Source organism: Dendronephthya gigantea, unplaced genomic scaffold, assembly GCF_004324835.1.
Source record: "Dendronephthya gigantea isolate DGI-Jeju-01 unplaced genomic scaffold, DenGig_1.0 000025F, whole genome shotgun sequence".
Taxonomy (NCBI): domain Eukaryota; kingdom Metazoa; phylum Cnidaria; class Anthozoa; order Malacalcyonacea; family Nephtheidae; genus Dendronephthya; species Dendronephthya gigantea.
The window spans coordinates 1-19,970 of NW_021163035.1; the positions used below are offsets into that span (position 1 = coordinate 1).

Genomic DNA, 19,970 nt, shown 5'->3' on the forward strand with positions numbered 1-19,970 from the left:
ACAGTATATTATGTTTATTTTAGATACAACAAATAGGGGTCCAAACTACACTAATAAAGATGTAAGAGACTTGTTTAACAAGAAGTACAGTGAGTATTTTAATTTGAAATGTATGCTAAATTTGTTTTTATGAATTTTGCTATAAAAGCTAAGTGTGCAGGGTAAACTAGTAGTATCACATGGCATATTAACCCCATCGCTGCCCAGGCGGGCTGCAACTAGCCCTTTCGTAGATTTTACTCTGTCTAATGCCAGATGATTTTATTCATCAAGGGAAAGCTCCTAGTAGCAACGGGTTAATTGCTAAATAAATAACCAGTGACTGGGATTTTAGTATCCTACATTAAAAGTAATTAATAATTGAATCATCTATAATAAGTTTTCTTTAAATGTTATAATAGGTGAAGCATGTGGGAAACCTGGTTCTCGTGTGCCATACCTGAAAAAAGGTTTCACAGTAACTGGTCTTCCTAATGGAATAGAGTTTAGAAAGCCAAATAACTATGGGGAAGAGAAAGTTAAAGCAATAATGAATGCTCAAGAAGGCATAGTTTTTCAACTTGAACCAGAGCCTAGCATCACACATTCTGATGCTGCAGTAACTGAAGAAATCGACCCCCAACAAGCTGAACTTCAACATATTTTATGTAAGGTGGTTGACCAAGAAAAAGCTTTACAAGTGGTGACTGACCAAATTTGCATCGAGGAGAGTGATATGGAAGTCACAGATCTTGCACTCACTGACATGGAGTATAATCTGTTAACAACAAATTACAGAAATTGCTTCACAGAAGATGCATTGACTGCTTTGGCAGCCAATTATAAATCATTTTCTAATCATAAGGGATACATCCTGCCTGTCTATACTGACACAGAAGATGCTTATTGGCTGTTTTATTTTCCTGACAAGATGTCTGATCTTCTAAACCAGCATTCTCAACAACAAATTTGGGGATATTGGTTAAATGCAACTGAAGACAAGTTGACATTCAAGCTTATTATGTCAAAAAACAAAGTATCTATTGACACTTTGAATATTATTACAAAGGAGAATAATTCAAGTAGTTTCCTATTTTTACAAAAAACATTGTTGCTTAAGACTAAGACAACAGTAAATCTTCCTGAGCCATTCCATGACCAAATTTATGCTATTTTAAACGAGTATGGCTTCATATAGTTATATATTTATGATTCCATAAATGTAAATAAGTGTATCCTGTAGTATGGTCACCAGAGTTTGCTATAATACCTGTCACATTTCTTATCTGGTCAAATAATATTATATCCGTAAGTATAATTACTTATTTCTACATTTTGTAATTTTATGTTTCTATTTTAGCATTGGTATTTCTTCTTGGTATTTCATACAGTACAGTTGTTTTTTGTTTATTGGTTTGACTAACTACAACAAAAACAAACAAAATGAAATGAAATATTGTAGAAAAACTGATGACATGGTCGTGATGGTCAACAACTTGTGGCCAATTGGATATTGTAGGTTATCAAAATTAAATGTATTAGTGTTTGCCAACAACACCTGTTAATATTGGACCATAGTTGCACAGAATACTAATGCACCTATCAATGTTTAGCCCCATGGGGGGGGCATACCCAGGGGAATTGAACACTGAAGATGCCACGAGAGTGGGGACTTTGACCGTATGGAGGGGTTGCTATATGCTGCTTATCAAATTTTCGGAAAGCAAAAAGGTGCTTGAAAGGTGCCTAACTCTGCAGACTGGCCCTGGGGTGGGAAATTGACACTTTGTAGCAAAAAAAGTCAAGATCCCCTGGCCCAAGGTAAGACACCCCACCCTGGGGCTAAATTGATAGGTGCATAACCTGGTTGGGTCAATGACCTAAGTCCTAACTGAAGCTATCACGTACATCATTCATTTCAACAAATGTTTTAATTTATATTGTAGCTTACCTTGCGTCTCCGATGACGGCAACATATTAGTTTCAGACGAGTTCTCACTCTCGCCAGACATCACCCTACGAATTCCTTGATAATAATAAACATGGTTACTGTGTGCCCTTTTCACGTTTGGGAAACACTGTCGAATCCACATTCTCTCTGAGAAATTGTATTAAATATTACGTAATTCAGCCTTAGGGCTGCGATGTAATTTTCCTTTAATAATAATAATAATAATAATATTAATAATAATAATAATAATAATAATAATAATAATATTATTATTATTATTATTATTATTATTATTAATATGAATTCATATAATAATAATAATAATAATAATAATAATAATAATAATAATAATAATAATAATAATAATAATAATGATAATGATAATGATAATATGAATTCATATAATAATAATGATAATAATAATAATAATAATAATAATAATAATAATAATAATAATAATAATAATAATAATAATGATAATGATAATGATAATGATAATAATAATAATAATAATAATAATAATAATAATATTGCCGTTACTGCCGTTTTTGGTGTTATTAGCGTTATTGCCGTTATTAGCGTTATTGCCGTTAATATACCGTTATTGCCGTTATTGGTGTTATTGGCGTTATTGGTGTTATTAACGTTATTGGTGTTATTGGTGTTATTGGTGTTATTGGCGTTATTGGTGTTATTGGCGTTATTAATGTTATTGGTGCTATTGGTGCTATTGGTGCTATTGGTGTTATTGGCGTTATTGGCGTTATTGGTGTTATTTGCGTATATATTGGTGTTATAACGGCAATAACGCTAATAACGGCAATAACGCTAATAACAGCAATAACGCTAATAACGGCAATAACGGTAATAACGACAATAACGACAATAACGGCAATAACGGTAATAACGGCAATAACACCAATAACGGCAATAACGGTAATAACGCTAATAACGGCAATAACGCTAATAACGGCAATAACGGTAATAACGCTAATAACGGCGATAACGCTAATAACGGCAATAACGCTAATAACGGTAATCACATCAATAACGGTAATAACACCAATAATGCCAATAACAGTAATAACACCAATAACGGCAATAATGCTGATAACGGCAATAACGCTAATAACGGCAATAACGCTAATAACGGCAATAACGACAATAACGGCAATAACGCTAATAACGGCAATAACACCAATAACGGCAATAACGGTAATAACGGCAATAACACCAATAACGGCAATAACGGTAATAACGCCAATAACACCAATAACAGAATAACGCCAATAACGGTAATAACACCAATAACGCCAATAACAGTAATAACACCAATAACGGCAATAACGCTAATAACGGCAATAACGCTAATAACGGCAATAACGCTAATAACGGCAATAACGCTAATAACGGCAATAACGCTAATAACGGCAATAACGGTAATAACGGCAATAACACCAATAACACCAGTAAAGGCAATTACGCTAATAACGCCAGTAACGGTGATAACGCCAATAACACTAATAATGCGTAAAACAAAGCCAATTATAGACGCCTTTTACGTACGACACTGACGTCAGGAAGGTAAATTCAATACAAAACACATCAGCATTATTCTCATTTAATCACGTCATTTCGGTACTCTTATATGGAAATCAATTATGGAAATCGAGCCCATTTTCTTTTGCGGCCTGTTGCTGCTAAGTTTTGCGGCAATGCCGGGATCTTATCACCAGGGGCCTGGATGAAAGTTAGTGACGCATTATTAAAGGGTGCTTTGTGATGTTTTTAGGGTGCTGTATAATCTAACGGTATGTATAGCGCATATTTTGGAGCCTGTAATTGTCTAATTTTGTCTACTTTCCTGCTAGGTTTGCACGCGCTGCAAACCATGATAGCAAACATGTTGTTTGCGTTTGCTATAGGTTTGCGATACTGTATTCGCGGCCATTGCCACTTTTTCAACAGGGTTTGCAATAGTTGCAAATATGTTTTTTCGTCATGTGTAATATTCTTAATTGCATGCATATTACTATAAGAATCGGGCCTGCCGTTATCACAATACGGATAGTATTGATTGATGCCATTATTAAGGTGGGGAACTAGAGGAGATTCCTCTACATATTTTCTCTTTTTGGGACACCTCATTTCTCAATAACATATATTATTTAACCCACCCATCCTCACGCCCGACCATTTTCAATTACATAAAAACATGAACTGAAGATCAAAAGAGAGACAAGGTTCTTTAATTATTATATGCAAACATGTTACAAAGTGTGTAACATTTTTTATTGTGTGTAGCATGTTACAAAGTATCTATAAAATTGTTTTAGCCCCCGTTTTAATGACAATACCCCCCTTGATTGCCTTAAATATTTGGTTCCCCGCACCGCCACGCGATCTCGATGCTCCAGCTCCACCCGGCATGACTGGTCCCTAATCATGCAGTGGCTTCCTGACATTCTGCTCTACTATAGGTACAGTACCTGCTTTCCACACACAGCACCCTATATACACTTCGGTCTCTCTTACTTCCTTACATCATACGCCGCTTTTTTGTTCGTCATTAGGAAAACTACAGAAGTTGTGCACTAATAGCATTAACGAATTCGTGTCACCTTCATCTATTCAAAGCATGCCTTCACACTAACTTTCTAGACTGCAATATAGAATATAGAATAATAGAATATTATATAATATTATAGAATACTATAAAATGTAAAATGAGCACTATAATAGCTATCTTCAGCTTAATGACTGAATGTCGTTCCAAAGTAGATTTTCCAGGGTATCTGCAAGGCACCAACAGGGGGGATTGGCCCCACCAATTGTTACGGTACTATGGATGGGATTATGCAAAACTGCTGTAAAACAATATACAGATAGTGGGTGACTTGCAAAAATACTATCTATTACAATCAGAACAACACCGTATTAGGATTTAACTTTTATATACAGCAAATGAAATAATTTAAATATATGATTTCAATCTTTTATAAAGGAATAATATAAAATCTTTTATAAAGAATAATATAAAATGAAGCATAAAAATGACGTTGCCATTGTATTTAACCTCGTTTTCATGCTTTCTTTATATTATTCCCAGCTCATATCTTCGTCGTTCCAAATTGATTCCGAATCAGAGTCGGAACTATCGTACATTGAATAAACGTCGTCTTCGTCGTCGTTGTCTGCAGAATAGTATTCTGAAACGTCCAGTGTTCCTTCTTCACGAGCAATTTCATGTTCTAATAAAGTACTTTGGCATTTCCATTGCATACTAGGAATGGAACATTTCATCTCCTCGCGAATGTTATCTTTGAAAAGTTTACCCAACATGTGAAGTTTATTATCACATTCAAGGATTCGTGATTGAAAAATACAGTTGAGCCCTTTGGCATAAACCGAAGTTGCTTCTTCCTGCACTTCATTGCAACATGACTGGTAGGACATTTTCATTTTGAGGAAGTACTCTACCAACCGCACCATTTCTAGGTCGAGATACTCGATCTCTTCTTTGCATCGTTCAACGAAATTGTGTAAATCTATTGCACTTCTTTTAAATTCTAAGGGTATGTTGTCGTCTGATGGAGTTGTAACTCTTAAGTGGTGATAGCTAGGAGATTCTGGATCTTTCACATCATCGAAGTTTATCGGTTCTGGCATTCCATCTATTGGATCCTTCCAATAAGCCAATGCAGCGTTGTATTTGGCCACAGTAGCTTTTATTGCATTCGTCTTATTGGTGATCTGTTTAGACAGCTTAGCAGCAATTGCTTGACCGTCTATATCAACATAAAATCCATGTTCCATTTGGTTAATCAAAAGTTAGTTAAGGCAAAGACAACTGTGATCAACCAAACAAACAACCAATTCACGTATGTACAGACATCACATTTACGAGAAGAGGAAATCGTTATAACTGTAAAACGTGTTTCGTTTTTACCTGCATACTTCTTCTTGAGTGACATCAAGAACATTCTCTCCACTGCTAATGAGTACAGTCGCTCGTTTGTGCAGCTTCTTCTCTCTTCTTCAATGGAAATTGCAGCTTTGTTGAAATTTTCGTCTCCTAGTTTCCATCTTTGTAGCACTTTGTAACTTTTCTCCGTTGTGGCTACAACTTTCAATGTGCTAAATTACGAAAAAAAAATAAGACGAGATGGAATCGTCATCTCTCGTTACTTATATAGGAAGCTGTTTCCGACTTCCTTCCCAATCAAGTTAATTTATATTATAACAAATGACAGTTATGTATTTTAATGGTCTGTAATGTGGTTAAATATTGTTTGCAAAATAAAAGGAGAAGCAATGCAGGACTTCTATACGAAAAAGACATACTTTTTTATTTTCTTTACAATACTAGCAATGGCTTCGTGATTATCGTGATCGGAAGAGGCAACGGTTGATCTGTAAAATATTGATAGAAGGGAAAAATGCACATTGGAATATTATGTGTACCTGGGGAATGATAAATTTGTAGCTTGAAAAATTTACAACGTAAGGAATTACGTTCATACCTTAGTTCTTGTAGCTGACACAAACTTTGTACATATTTTGCTTGCCAGGATAAGGAAGATGATTTCGTCACTAACATTAAAAAATATTACAAATCAAGTATAAACATTAATTGTTCCAGTTTCAAGAAACTGCAGACTAGAATTCTAGAAAGTATTAATACAAGTGCATAAGCTCACTTTCTCGTTCTTTTAATAACGATTCTTCCTGCTTCTTCCAAGACTCGACAAGATCAGCATCGTAGGACACTAAAAATGAAGTGTTTAAGTATTGTACAATTAAATATCTACAATCTACATATTATCATTTTCAACTTTTAAACTAATTAATCATTCTCAGATGCCACAGCAATCACCTGTCAATTTTGAGAACATTTCTTCCAACTGTAACATGGCATTTACCATAAGTTTTTTAGTTTTTTCCATTTTCTTGGGCAATGATGTTCCTTTTTCAAAAAAGCATTTACTTAGATTTCTACTGCATTTGATAAAACACAATAGAATGGCTAGATGTTCTAAGTTACCAAATTGTTGAATGCGGTGTTCTGCATAATGTACCAGGGCATCTGTCAGCAAATCCACACGACGGCCTGCAGACATCTCTTTTGTCATGGATGAAAACCCTCTTAAGTAAGACCATAACCTTTCAATCCCTTCTCCATCAGTAAGACCATAACCTTTCTTACGTCTGGGGCCATAAGAAAACTACAGCAATAAATATTAAGTAAGCAAACATTTATGAACTTTAGACATATTAGCTAGTAACAGTACATTACTTTACCTGACATGACGATTTGTGACCATAGCAATGAAACACTGGGATAGCAAGATCTATTCTTTCAAGTATATCAACACGATGGTTTTTCTATGTAAGAATACATAATTATAACTTGGTCATCCATTCATACAGCATTACAATTGCAGGAAATGAAATTTTTACCTTCAAGTGTGATGACAATGTGCATCCAATGTCATACATAACTCGTACATCAATAGTGTCACCAGAATTACACAACATACGTTCTACTTCATAGACCGAATAGGATATCCTAAACAGAAACAAAATATGCAAAAAAAGAATAAGGAATAACAGAACTAACTATAAAGATGTCTATCGAAATGATACAGCTAGCATAATGACCTTTCTCCATGTTTAATACTGATAAATCCTTTCGGATATTCATGTCTACACACACGACCAAAAACACCTTTCTCGTCAAAAAGTTTGTTCTTTCCCTTAGATCTTAACATAGTGTCAATTTCTCCAGATTTGAACTGATTGCAATCCTTGGTAAAAAAAAACGAATTGTTATAACTTATTATGTGTTAACTTATTGCCAGCAATACCAATTGCAACCTGCTTTGTAACACATTTTACTCCAATGCTAGCCAATTTCACTCGTCACATACATGCAGGAAAGCTCCAGGTGCAAATGGGTTGAGAGGCTAGTTGCAGCTGGTGTGAAACAAAAAGATATGAAATGAAAGCACCAGTTCATGACAAGAAAGGCTTTAGCCTACTACTTACTGTTGGTGCTTCTTCAGCTTTTTTCCCATAATCATCAACAAACTTGTCCACACTTTCTTGCTCTGCAAAGAAGGTTCCACTATGTCGTGGGGGGAAAAGATTTACACCAGCAGATTTTTTCCTCACCAAGCCAAAACAGCCATCCATGGACTCAATAAGAATTCCACCATCATCAGTCTATAACAAGTACATAGCGAAAGTCAAGATAAGTTAGTGAAGGAGTGCAGTAGGTTTCACATGTTTTGGGTTGTTAGCCAAAGATTATGTCAATGTCACCAAGGCCTGCTCCAACCAGTCTCATTATATATTTTACTCTGTATAACACCAGACCAGTGACATAGACAGACCAACAACCTTGTCGTGTTAGCAAATATTTACTTGTTTTCAAATTGCGAAAACAATGAATTTCTAAAGAAATGAATAAATATACTGATGATTTGGAATTTGCATACAGTGTAGCATGTACTACACCACTGCACCAAATAATTTTACTCTAATTAACAACAATAAGTATAAAAATAAATAGACACAAGTTATTTTATTTTTGACTAATTCAGATACATTACTTACAACAATATAATAATACACAAAATTATGCTATTTATATGACTAATTGAATATAAGAAACATTTTATACCTGAGGGCATAAAGGGCACATCTTGTAATTAGTTTGCTCCCCATGATGTGACTTAATGGATTTTAAACAGTGATTATGGTACCTAAAGCAGGTAATGTACACAGTATTATGATTATGGAAGGTATCTATCCAAGCAGATAACTGCAATTAACCTGAAAGCCAGCCTAATAGCAAGAAGAGTATATTATAAACCCATTGCTGCCAGGCAGTCAGCAATGGGTTAAGAACACTAAGGGACAGGATAACCAACTCGTGGACAATAATTAACTTGTTGTTACCGTACTATGTTTTTTTCGTGCCACATTGTATTAAAAATAAAATACTTACCTGAATTCATCAAAAGTATCATCATTTAAAACTCTGTAAAGACTTTGAATCTAAAGGATAAAATATGAAAATTTATTGAGTGTGGTTACACTGTAAATAATAAATGTATACACTATCAAAATTATCAAATGATACTGTATTAAATGATAACTGCTTAATACCCATTTAGGATGTAGTGATGATTTGCCAAGGCCCATAGTGTCGCAGAATTTTGACAACGAGACATGACTTTCAAGAAGAAACTTTTCAGCAAGCAGCAAAAACTTAAAATGAAAGGCAACTAAAGGACGGACAGCAGATCCAGGCCATAACTGCAACTTAACCAGTGTTACGGTATCTGGTTCACAACTACAGAAACTGATGGATTTCTTGTGTTGGAAACCTACATAATAATGTAACACAAATGACATTATTAATGGTTTGAAAACAATCAATACATTATAGGTAGTGCAAATTGATTGAAGTGAAGAAAAGCTATCATTACGACAAAAGAGGTGTGCATGTGTGTATGGTGTATGTATGTATTAAAACTAAATCTATTATAAGCTTACCATGTTGATCAACACAAACAATATCCCTTGACTGAGAGGTGGGGCATGTTGTTTGATGCTTTAGTGAAATTTCCTTATGATTGATCATTAAAGGCCTAAAACATCCATCCTAAAGAAAGAACAAAGAAAAAGAAAAAATTAACAAAGCACAAAATAAATAAGCATGTCAGATATTGACATACTTTTACAATATTCAGAAGTCTTTATAGTAACAGATGAACAGGCCAATAAACAATAAGTGTCGAGACCTTATAAAATTGAATGTTTAGCTGAGTCTTTCATAATGTCTCCAAATATCTACAGTATCTCACTAATCTCAGATGGTGGTCAATATATTTATTAAATGATTTCATTATCATTTTATAAATTAAGAACATAATATCAACAAACCTTGTGTATTTCTGGAATGTGAAAGTAGTTTTTTTCGTGGTGCTCTATTTTAATGCAATCCAAGCAAAAGAACTGCCTTGGTCCACAGTCGAGACAACGACATACTGCTTCATTCGGGCATGCGAAACATGTCAGGCTGGAAATGACTTCCTCTTCAACTACAGCTTTGAGCAATTGTTCTCTCACTGCTTCCCATTTGTTAAATTCCTTTACTCTTCGCTGATGATGCTTTGACAATGTTTGTTGTTCAACCTGGCCTTGAGCTTCATTTCCTTCGGACAAAGCATTCTCGAACGTATCCGCAAAATATGTAGATTCTCCAATGGCATTATTGGCTAAATTCAAATTGTTGTCTTCTTCAGGTTCTTCTGAAACACTTGGGGTTGTCTGGACTGTAATAGACCTTACTATCTTCTTTCCACTTGTACATTGAGTTTTAACACGGACTTTGCTTGGTTTAAAGCGCTTCATCCGACGACTTTGCTCTGCCATATCAGTCCGCCATTTTGTGATATTGCTGTAGAGCTGATGCGCTGGCATAAATTAGCATCTAGGGATGCTTAGGTGATCACCTGTGTCACATATATCCGACGTTCTAAAATTTAGAACTCTCGCTATATGTGATTTAGAACACGAGGAACGGGTGGTGCAGTTCGTGTCTATTTACTAATCACGCAATGCGTTTGAATAATGCGAGGAATAAATAACTTCATAACTGTTATAGGAGGTATGTAATTCATGATTCATCTGTTATGGTTAGGACCTAATCGAAACGCGATTTCCTACTTTATATTGCATTACCTATATAAAGCTGCGTTTCTTTTCTTCCACAAGAAAGTTTTATTTCAAAATGACATAGTTTAAGTTACTATAGTAAACAAAAGGATTGATGTATATTTTGTATATAGTCCTTTTTCGCTGGCGACGCATGTGGATTAAAATTAATCTGACGGGCTGATGGTTGTCCATGTGGTGCGATACGAACGAACCTTCCCTGAAATCGTTTCATTGTGATGAATACTCAACATATGAAACATTAGATGACAAACTTTTTGAATGCTTTATCCGAATAGAACAACACTATATGACAATCTTTACAACGACATACCAGCCTAGCGACACACATGTAAATTGTGAGAAATAAAGTGCAGCCTGCTCAAAGTGTTGGGTTCCCTGATTCGATAAATGGTATCAGCGATAAATATGTGCATGAAGATATATTAACTTACCGGTCTTTCCACATCCCTCGGAACCTAACAACGCGATTTTGTAAACATCTCTGCTATCGTTCGGCATGCTTGACTTTTCAATGCGATTTTTGTTTTACGATCTAAGTTCGTATATATATCTGCTTTCCCGTGTTTAAGAATGTGCATGTAATGCGGTAGTGGCGTCAATTATAGAAATATATATGAATTCACTAAATACTAAGTGTTGACTGACGAGCTTAGCGGTGCGTCATTAAAGTTAGGGCGTCATGTATTGTGGGCAGGAAATGATTTGAATTGCCTGACAAAGTATATGCAAAAGGTAACGTCTTTGTTTATTCTGCCGGACATCTTTTTATAACTTCTCATAGCTGCGGGATTTTAATTGCATTCAACAATCGTTAAGAGCACATGCACTTGGTGATGTATATGCCCGTTTATTTGCCGTATTTTCTCTACAGTTTGTGATGGAACCAACATGCATGCACTTATATATGCTATATACAAAGAAATAGTTTCGCGTTTTTAACTTTTAAGTTGTGTTTCAGGCATGCAGTTGTTCATTAGTTGAATAATTTTTTGCTTCATGCATATAGGTCATACATTGTGTCCTTATATACCCATCTCGTGCACGTCACTACCAATTGAATATTGGTTTGAATGATGTAAACATGAGAAAAGTGCGCAATTTACCACACGCGGTTAAAAAAGTGAGCAATTATATGCCACGCCTCATATATCTGTTAAAGAATTGTGTAGAAATTATACGTTCGGTGATCACCAGATGTTTATGCTTTGTATTTTCGCGGACGCGGATTTTTACGGACAAATACATTTAGCGAACTTGGGTACGACTTCCTTGACCTTATCTGATAGATGTCAACAAGAAATGCAACATCAATATAATAGATATCTAACTATATTCATACATGGTCTTACATTTTTATCAAAGAACATTTTGTGGAAAATCACTTTCATTTACATTTTGACGACATTTGTGCAAATAAGTAGCATAAATGCGCTTAGTACCAAAGCTTATAAGCTATTTCCTAAACGGATTTCTCAATAAGTCATTTCTGCATAGGTCTCCGGTAACTCCCAATGAAAGACATACCAAACGAGCCATGTTGTTCGCGGTAAATTGGCGAAAAGGAATAATACTTTATTTACGGTGGTCTATATTTTGTGTGGCGTATAAGATTACATTGATCTATAAAAGTTTAATAAATGAATCGTTTCACGTTGTTTCCAATTAACTTATATTTGCATTAATTTTTAGAAGGTTAAAGGTCTGCAATTTTCGTATGCTTTGCATGGCTTTAAAAATTAAAAAATGAATTGTGATCGCATTAATATTCTTGCCCCATAATAACGTTAATGCTTAGAAAATATTCACATGAGGTCAGAGAAAATTTTTCATCTTCCGAACGATGAAACAATGTTAAACGATGAAACAATGTCTACTCGATCAACAGGAGAAATTCTCGTCAAAGGCGAAGGTAGTTCATCTTGAGTGGTAAACCGATGGTTTTAACTAGTGCATTGTCAATGAGACGAAGTACTTTTGCTTTGCCCAGCTCCGTCCAGACAGATTACTCCAATCCACAGGATGTACAAAAACTCGCAACCTGGAATTCCCATACTATTAATATAATGCGCTGGCCTGATATAGTTTTATTTTAGACATGACCGAACATGGATTATAACGAGTAGCGCTAAGTAGCGAAGTATATATCTTGCTTTTTTGCGTTCCATCGGCCGTGCTCCAGACATTAAATTAACCTAGACTAGTTTTGGAAGGTCTTTACGTTTTTGACGCACCCTGTTGGCAACATGTAGCTAGGATATCCGCGCTTACACTAACCCTATAAAGGCCTGTACTATAGCCAGGTGTGAACTATTAACTTTCCCAAGTGAATGTCCTTCGGATAAGCTTGCCTTATTTTAAAGTCTTTGAAAGTCTTAACCTGTTCTGATTGGCCTACAGTTCCTAGCCGGAGTCCTTTTGCATTACAAAAATGAAAAATCTATAGTTGGAAGCTAGGTCTACAATCCGAATCATGGCCAAAAGTTTCAGGAACGTAAGCTAATTAGCAGAAAAGGCGCGTCAACTGTAATATTTTTAAAAATGTAACCAAAACTAAACTCCCCCCGGACCGCCTATCCAATGTTGCATGATCCTAAGGATTATAAATGAGCTGTAAAAAATCCCGAACAACATTGATCGGGGGGGGGGGAGCAGGCGGGTTATTATTCAAATTAATGATTAATATATAAAATCACACTTTCCGTCCCAATACATTTGGCAATGATTGTAGCTCATTCATAAAATCAGTAATTGTGAAAGTTGCATAATCTCCCACTCGAGTTTACCGATCGAAGAGTAAAACAAATTTATGCCCGGATACTTCTAATATGTAAGTTGTATAATACAACTTAATACAACTTGTATTTTTTATCGCTTGATAAGGAAAATCAATTCAATTTTTCGTATCTATGATTAAGAAACATGCATGACTAGTTGCACAAGTATTTACCAGTGTTTACAATCTAAATTTTTGTGTTTACCCGGCTATGGCCAGTGACCTGCATGACATGCATTGTATTCAGCCATTGTATTCAGGCAACGAATTTTCTCTCAGTTCATTAAAAACCCTAATTTAATGCATGAGAGTCTTTCAACAGAAGTATTTGTAAACGTCACGCTATAAATACGGTATTATAACATCCCGCGTAATTCCAACATGATGTTTCGCCAAACAAGATTAACGATGAATTGGAAATGCGAAATAATGTTGAACTGATTTTACGTGCAGTTATGCATTTAGTACGTATTGCCGTACGAGGCTGTTTCCACAGGCGCTATTTTTGAAGAATTGTACCCGTGTGTTTCAAATTTACCAGCAATCGTGCAATTTTTTCTGAATTACGCTCCCAAATTAGAAGAAACAGGGGAAATATTTCACAATTTCACATATTTGACGTCGTCTGGTGTGAAGTTTGAAGCAATGTTCTGAAATTTTTTAAATTAATAATTATTCACGAATGTTGAGAAATTAGAGTCCGCAATCCTAAATCTCAACGCAATATGGTCGAATGAGTCCTAATACGATTTATCTCTTGTCTTCTTAATTACAGCTGAGACAAGATTAATAGCATTAATCTGGAAAATATTTATTTTAACATCAATATATTTCTTGCTAGGTTTGTGTGTAAGCCTATGTCTGTGTTTGAAGGTGACAACAATGTTTTAGTTTTGTGGCCGAGTGGCCGTGTGACCGTAAATATCACTAGTGAATTATTGAAAGAGAATCTGTCTTTTAGACGTAATATACAAAATACCTTACTTGGTGAGACAGGATAAAAGCCAAATTGGCGGGGCATATTTATTTACGTTCATGTTATGCTCGACTAAATTATTTTAAATACCTATATGCATTGTTCGTACAGGTTTGCATGCATGTGCACATAAATAAATAGATGAATATGCATGCCCCTCCTGGTATGTGTTACCGTGTTTGCTTTCAGAACGAATAACACTATATTTTCAATTTAGTGACAGACTATAAAAAACTGGACCAACTTAACGTCATGCAGTGTCACGTGTGGTGAAGGAGTTGAATTATGGAGGCGGAATTATGATAATCCACTGGGAAGGTACGGGAAGAATTCTAAACAAGGGATTTTTCGACTAAATGGATTATATGAGAAGGGACCTTGTCCAGGTATTGCGTAAGTACTTTTTATTGTGAGCTCTATTTTTTCCTTTAGTAAGATGTGCCAGCTGGTGCCAGTCACTGGTACCAGGCTTCCATCATATTTTTTCCATAAAATAAACAATTATTGGATGAGGTTTTTGTGATATGCAGAGTTATAACTCTGAATATCACAAAAACCGAATTCAATGATTGTTTTTATTATACATTTGAAGAATAGTAAACATAGTATTAACGAATGAAAAACCTTATTTAATAGCAACATCCAAAAATACATCAATTATTAATACATAAATACATTCAAATGAATACCGCTTGTTAATCACCGCAGGCTCACTTGCAGATAACTCAGTTGTCTGCTAGCAGATGGTTGGCGTTAGATCATATCGAACTAACGTACATGACGTCATAAATATTGCAATAACGGAAGTATAATAACAGAAGTCTGACATGAAGTCTTTCTAGAGCTGGTTCATAAAAATGATAAAATAAAAATGGCGATGAATGATGATACATTTATACATTTATAAATGTACACGAAAGTGTAAATGTCTGTTACCCTCATACCCAGTATAGGAGTGATCATATACTTATGTAATAGTATCTCTAGCTTTACCTTAATTACGGTTAGGGTTAGGGTTATTGCAAATTTTATGACGTCATGTACGTTAGTTCGATATGATCTAACGCCGACCCTAGCAGATGACTGAATTTTGCGTGATTGCGCAATTTATCTGTCAACTATTAGCCAATCAAATTGCTTTTACTACTATAATGTATAATAATAACGAATACCAGGTTCAATTCTGAATAAAAACCCTTGAATATAAACACTTGAAATTTCTGAAAGATAAGATTTACCCACATTTTCAACATATCACTACTGGGTTGATTGTCCGATTATCCGGATTATAGATAGCAGCCGCGTAACAAAGCTAGCACGCGATTAAGACAAAAGAAATCGGCGTTCTAAGTGCTCGATACCGAGATAAGAATCTTTCGTCGATAGAACCAGTTTGACATGAATATCGGAATGGCTTTTGGATATTAACCGTTTGATACAGTTGCAAAACAATACTAAAAAACATTTCTTGTGAAATGTTAACACGTCTGCTTAATGAAGGCCATTCCTAAATTTAATAGAGGTCTTCTTTATTGCGTTGAAATAATGACATAGCAAAATTACCCTGACTTCAACATATGACTTTTTAATGAAGAATGGCGGCTTTATTTGTTACCGCGTAATGAACTTTCGAATGTATTATAATTATTTATATTTGAATACGAAAGTAAAATCACCTGCCATCTGTCCCGAGGGAACGTTTTAAATACTCTTTGGGAAATTGAAATTTCTATAGCCTATAAATCCCAATAAACAATGGCTTCGACAGAATATATTGTCTATATATTTTTTTATATTTTTGTCATCGTCTTTGGGATATTGGGGAATATCTTTGTCATCATCTCCATATCATGGCAAAGGCGTCTGTTGAAAAATAACTACTACTTTCTTGTTTTACACCTCGCCATATGTGATTTGGGATGGCTGGTTGTATCGTTGTTCTTCATCGTTAATCGCCATATTGCCGAAGGAGGTCTTTTTAATATCTCTACCATCTTTTGCATTTCAAGATACTTGAAGCACCTTTTTCAATTCGCAGGAATATACATGATGTTGGCTATTGCAACTCTTCGCTATCACGCTGCTCTGCATCCTTTAAAACATGGCATTAGCCGACGGAAATTGAAAGTTATTTCCTGTCTAGGGTACATTGTTGCCACGATTGTGCAATGCGGAACTAGTATTCCCCGATGTTTTCTACAGAAGAATGCCTTGGATTATATGAATAAGTGTGTTTATGCATACGTGGTCTTGTTGCTGTATTTTGCTCCGAGTTCCTTTATGGCTGTGCTGTATTACAGAGTGTATCGAGCCCTTAAAAGGCAAAACAAATATCTGAAAAGGTTAGGCTCAACGCCGAGGGAAGAAAGCTTCAGCTTTTCTTTTAAAATCCTCAGATATGTTCGAAATCAGCGAACATTTCTCGTATGTTTCAGTACCGTTCTTTGCTATGCCGTTGGAAATCTTCTTATGTCCTTGCATCTGACATTGAAGATCGCTGACAGTGAAGGTCTGTTTCTGAAAAATACTTGGATTTTGGATTTGTCATATATCCTGCAAGTTGCTGCAACAGCTTCAGTAAATCCCTTAATATATGGTATATTGGACAAAACTATGCACCCGTTTAGGAAATGTTTCTAAAAAGAAGCAAATTTAAACAATTTTCTAAAGATGGTGAACATTTTAAAGAAAGACACCCTGATTGAAAATTCGTTTTGCATGCGTGCCGTTATTGAAAATACCTAGCTAAAAGCGACACTGTTCTTCGCTTCGTGAACCAAAAATGAGAAATAATGAATAATTTTCTGTCTTTTCTTTGGACCAGAATTTTTCTGCGGAGTTTCAACTAGCTTAGACTTTTTGATTACTGTTTAATGCGCGTTTTCCTATATTTTTAATTTTAGTAGTTATTTATAAAGTGAATTGAGTCATATATAAAGTGAATTTTTAATTTGAAGTTGTTAAAGGGCATGTATAAGATTTGATCTTATAAAAACTATCCCGCTCCGAATTCTCAGGATCTCGAGCTTTACAAAATTTAAAGATTTAAATTGACACTTCGCGGATTTGCTTGGGTGCATGCACACAAAACAATAGCTTGGAAACGAGGCGGGAAACAATGTAAAGCGATGCAATGCAACTGACTTCGTTTGGGTTTGCTGCCGAAGCAATATTAAACGAGATCAGTAGCCTAGCCAGCCTGACGATTTGTCCCGCTATGCTAATATTTTGGTGTTCATTGACTGTGAAAACAATAAATTTCTAAAGAAATGAATAATTATAATAACTCGAAATTTAAATATAGCGGGACAAAATCGTCAGGATGGCTACGCTACTGAACGAGATTATAATTACTTTTACTCTCATATATTAATAAGATTTCATTTAAGATAAACAAACAAAAAGCACGATAAATATTATTAGAAAACTTATCTACCTTGCGACGAGTTTTCTTGACTAGTTTTCATCATACTAAGAAAGTATATATTTAAAAAGTATATATTTATTATATCGAATAAGGATTTAAGACGCTGACCTGTTTCACTGAGGTCTTAATATCATCGCAATATCATTTTTTGCATTATATGTTAGCAGTTGTGTACTTAGATGCATGGCGTTTTTATTATACATCGCTAAATTTTCTGGGCCTCAAAAGTGACTGTTTAATAACGGGTTGACGCTTAATTCACTTTTTGCGTCTTAATAAAATTCGATCATAGTTATCATATTTATCATCCCGTCCACACCAAAGCAAATCCACCTGCACAATGTCTGTCTGTCATTTTATTTAAAAAGTAGCCCTTGCTGTAGTTTAATATACTATTTCAATGAAGCAATGGCGCCAAGGTCATACTGTTGAAAATCTCTAAACAAGTCTGATTTTCCGCTTCGCTGGTCCAAACCTCACACTTTGGGACTGTATATAATTTTACATTTATTCAGGAATCAACACTTTACAACAATTCACGCTCTACAATACACAACTATCTTACAACAATGATTTTAACCTATATTTATAATAACAAAACAGGATGCTTTATCAATCAATGATGAATTTCCCTGACGCATCTTTTACAGACTACAGGATGTTTTTCTGTAGATTTCGCTCCAATACAACCCACGTCGCGGTTGCTGCTACGTGCTACCTCAAAACCTCCATTTCCTACGGTATATGATACTACACTATTAACATTTACATAACAATTCCTTTAACAATACATATTACGACCATAACACTATATATTTGCGCATACTATGTAAATGACCGTTTACTTATACGGTTGGTTGGTAAACCATGCGTGAACGTAAATTCCGCAACACGTACGTCTATATATTTTCTATTTTTGTTGTTAATCTTGGAATTCTTGGAAATATTTTGGTTATCACCTCCACATTAATGCAAAAGTTCTTCTTAAGAAATATCTACTACGTATCTGTCTTGCACTGATTTGCACTGACATCTGATTTGTTATCTAGGTTGGCTTGTTGTTAATCTTTTCTTTGCTGTTCATGGCCATTAATATTTGCCGAAGAATAGCTTTTCAAAATTTCTATCATCCATTGCCTTTCAAGATATGTAAGGCACGTTTTTCAATTCATGGGAATACACATGATGTTGATCATTGAATTCAATTCTTTGATACTGTGCCGCTGTGCATCCATTAAAAGTGACATCGGCAGACGGAAATTGAAAGCTGTTTCTTGCTTAGGGTACATTCTTGCATAATTGTTGAATGTGGAAGCCGTGTTCTCGGATGTTATCGGGATAATTTAACTGACTGTTATAATCAAGCGTGACGCTCTATTTGCTGCTGTTTAATAAACGTTGAGGCATTTATTAATCATCTTTGAATGCTAAAGTAAATTCACCTGCCAACTCCCACGTCATCTGAGCGAACTTATACATTACACAATACTGTTTGAGGAAACAAAACTATACAGAACAAAGCAATGGCAAAGGCAGTATTTGATATCTATACTTCCTTTTATATGCTTGTGGTTATCTTTGGAATTGTCGGAAATATCTTGGTTATCATCTCTATATTAAGGCAAAGACGTTTGTTGAGAAATAACTACTACTTTCTTGTTTTACACCTCGCCATCTGTGATCTAGGATGGCTTATTATTAAACTGATCTTTGCCATTCATCGCTATTTTAACCAGGAAAGGCTTTACAAAATGTCTATTGTCTATTGTCTAACAAGATATGTAAGGCACGTTTTTCAGTTCGCAGGAATATACATGATGTTAATCATTGCCATTTTTCGTTATCACGCTGCCGTACATCCATTGAAACACGACATTAAGCGACGGACATTGAAAGTTATTTGTTGCTTAGGGTACGTTCTTGGCGTAATTGTGGAATGTGGAACCAGTGTTCCGCGATGTTTTCTACCGAGGAATGTCGTGGTTTATATGAAGAAATATGTTTATGCATACGTGGTAGTGTTGCTGTATTTCTCTCCGACGTCAGTTATGACTGTCTTGTATTATAAGGTTTATGGTGCTCTTAAGAAACAAAACGATTACCTGAAAAGTTT

The 19,970-nt window shown here is 35.1% G+C and overlaps 2 protein-coding genes across 3 annotated transcripts; one reads left to right on the forward strand and one right to left on the reverse strand.

Moving 5' to 3' along the window:
- Positions 1-10: 10 nt before the first annotated feature.
- Positions 11-1,263, forward strand: LOC114522981. Its single transcript, XM_028543773.1, has 2 exons — positions 11-89; positions 402-1,263. Exons 1-2 carry the CDS (start codon positions 11-13, stop codon positions 1,175-1,177), a joined length of 855 nt encoding a protein of 284 aa, XP_028399574.1. The 3' UTR covers positions 1,178-1,263.
- A 3,030-nt stretch (positions 1,264-4,293) lies between these two features.
- On the reverse strand, positions 4,294-11,263 carry LOC114522980. 2 transcript variants are annotated; one of them, XM_028543771.1, is made up of 17 exons: positions 11,113-11,263; positions 9,884-10,877; positions 9,494-9,602; positions 9,104-9,324; positions 8,943-8,992; positions 8,616-8,697; positions 7,979-8,155; positions 7,592-7,737; positions 7,391-7,499; positions 7,232-7,315; positions 6,975-7,155; positions 6,807-6,896; positions 6,631-6,699; positions 6,454-6,523; positions 6,275-6,343; positions 5,880-6,067; positions 4,294-5,718 (listed from the first exon to the last, which is right to left on the reverse strand). In XM_028543771.1, exons 2-17 carry the CDS (start codon positions 10,421-10,423, stop codon positions 5,030-5,032), a joined length of 2,874 nt encoding a protein of 957 aa, XP_028399572.1. In that variant the 5' UTR covers positions 10,424-10,877; positions 11,113-11,263; the 3' UTR covers positions 4,294-5,029. The 2 variants fall into 2 exon arrangements, with proteins under 2 accessions (XP_028399572.1, XP_028399571.1); XM_028543770.1 differs by having other exon boundaries at positions 9,884-10,995.
- Positions 11,264-19,970: the final 8,707 nt, after the last annotated feature.

Excerpts from the sequence above, each read along its gene's own strand:
- LOC114522980 (XM_028543771.1), bottom strand. The coding sequence starts at position 10,423 with ATGCCAGCGCATCAGCTCTACAGCAATATCACAAAATGGCGGACTGAT. Across the intron at positions 9,325-9,493 it reads TGTTTGTGTTGATCAACATG|GTTTCCAACACAAGAAATCC; the intron begins GTAAGCTTATAA and ends ATTATTATGTAG. Across the intron at positions 6,524-6,630 it reads GTTATTAAAAGAACGAGAAA|TGACGAAATCATCTTCCTTA; the intron begins GTGAGCTTATGC and ends TTTTAATGTTAG.
- LOC114522981 (XM_028543773.1), top strand. The coding sequence starts at position 11 with ATGTTTATTTTAGATACAACAAATAGGGGTCCAAACTACACTAATAAA. Across the intron at positions 90-401 it reads CTTGTTTAACAAGAAGTACA|GTGAAGCATGTGGGAAACCT; the intron begins GTGAGTATTTTA and ends ATGTTATAATAG.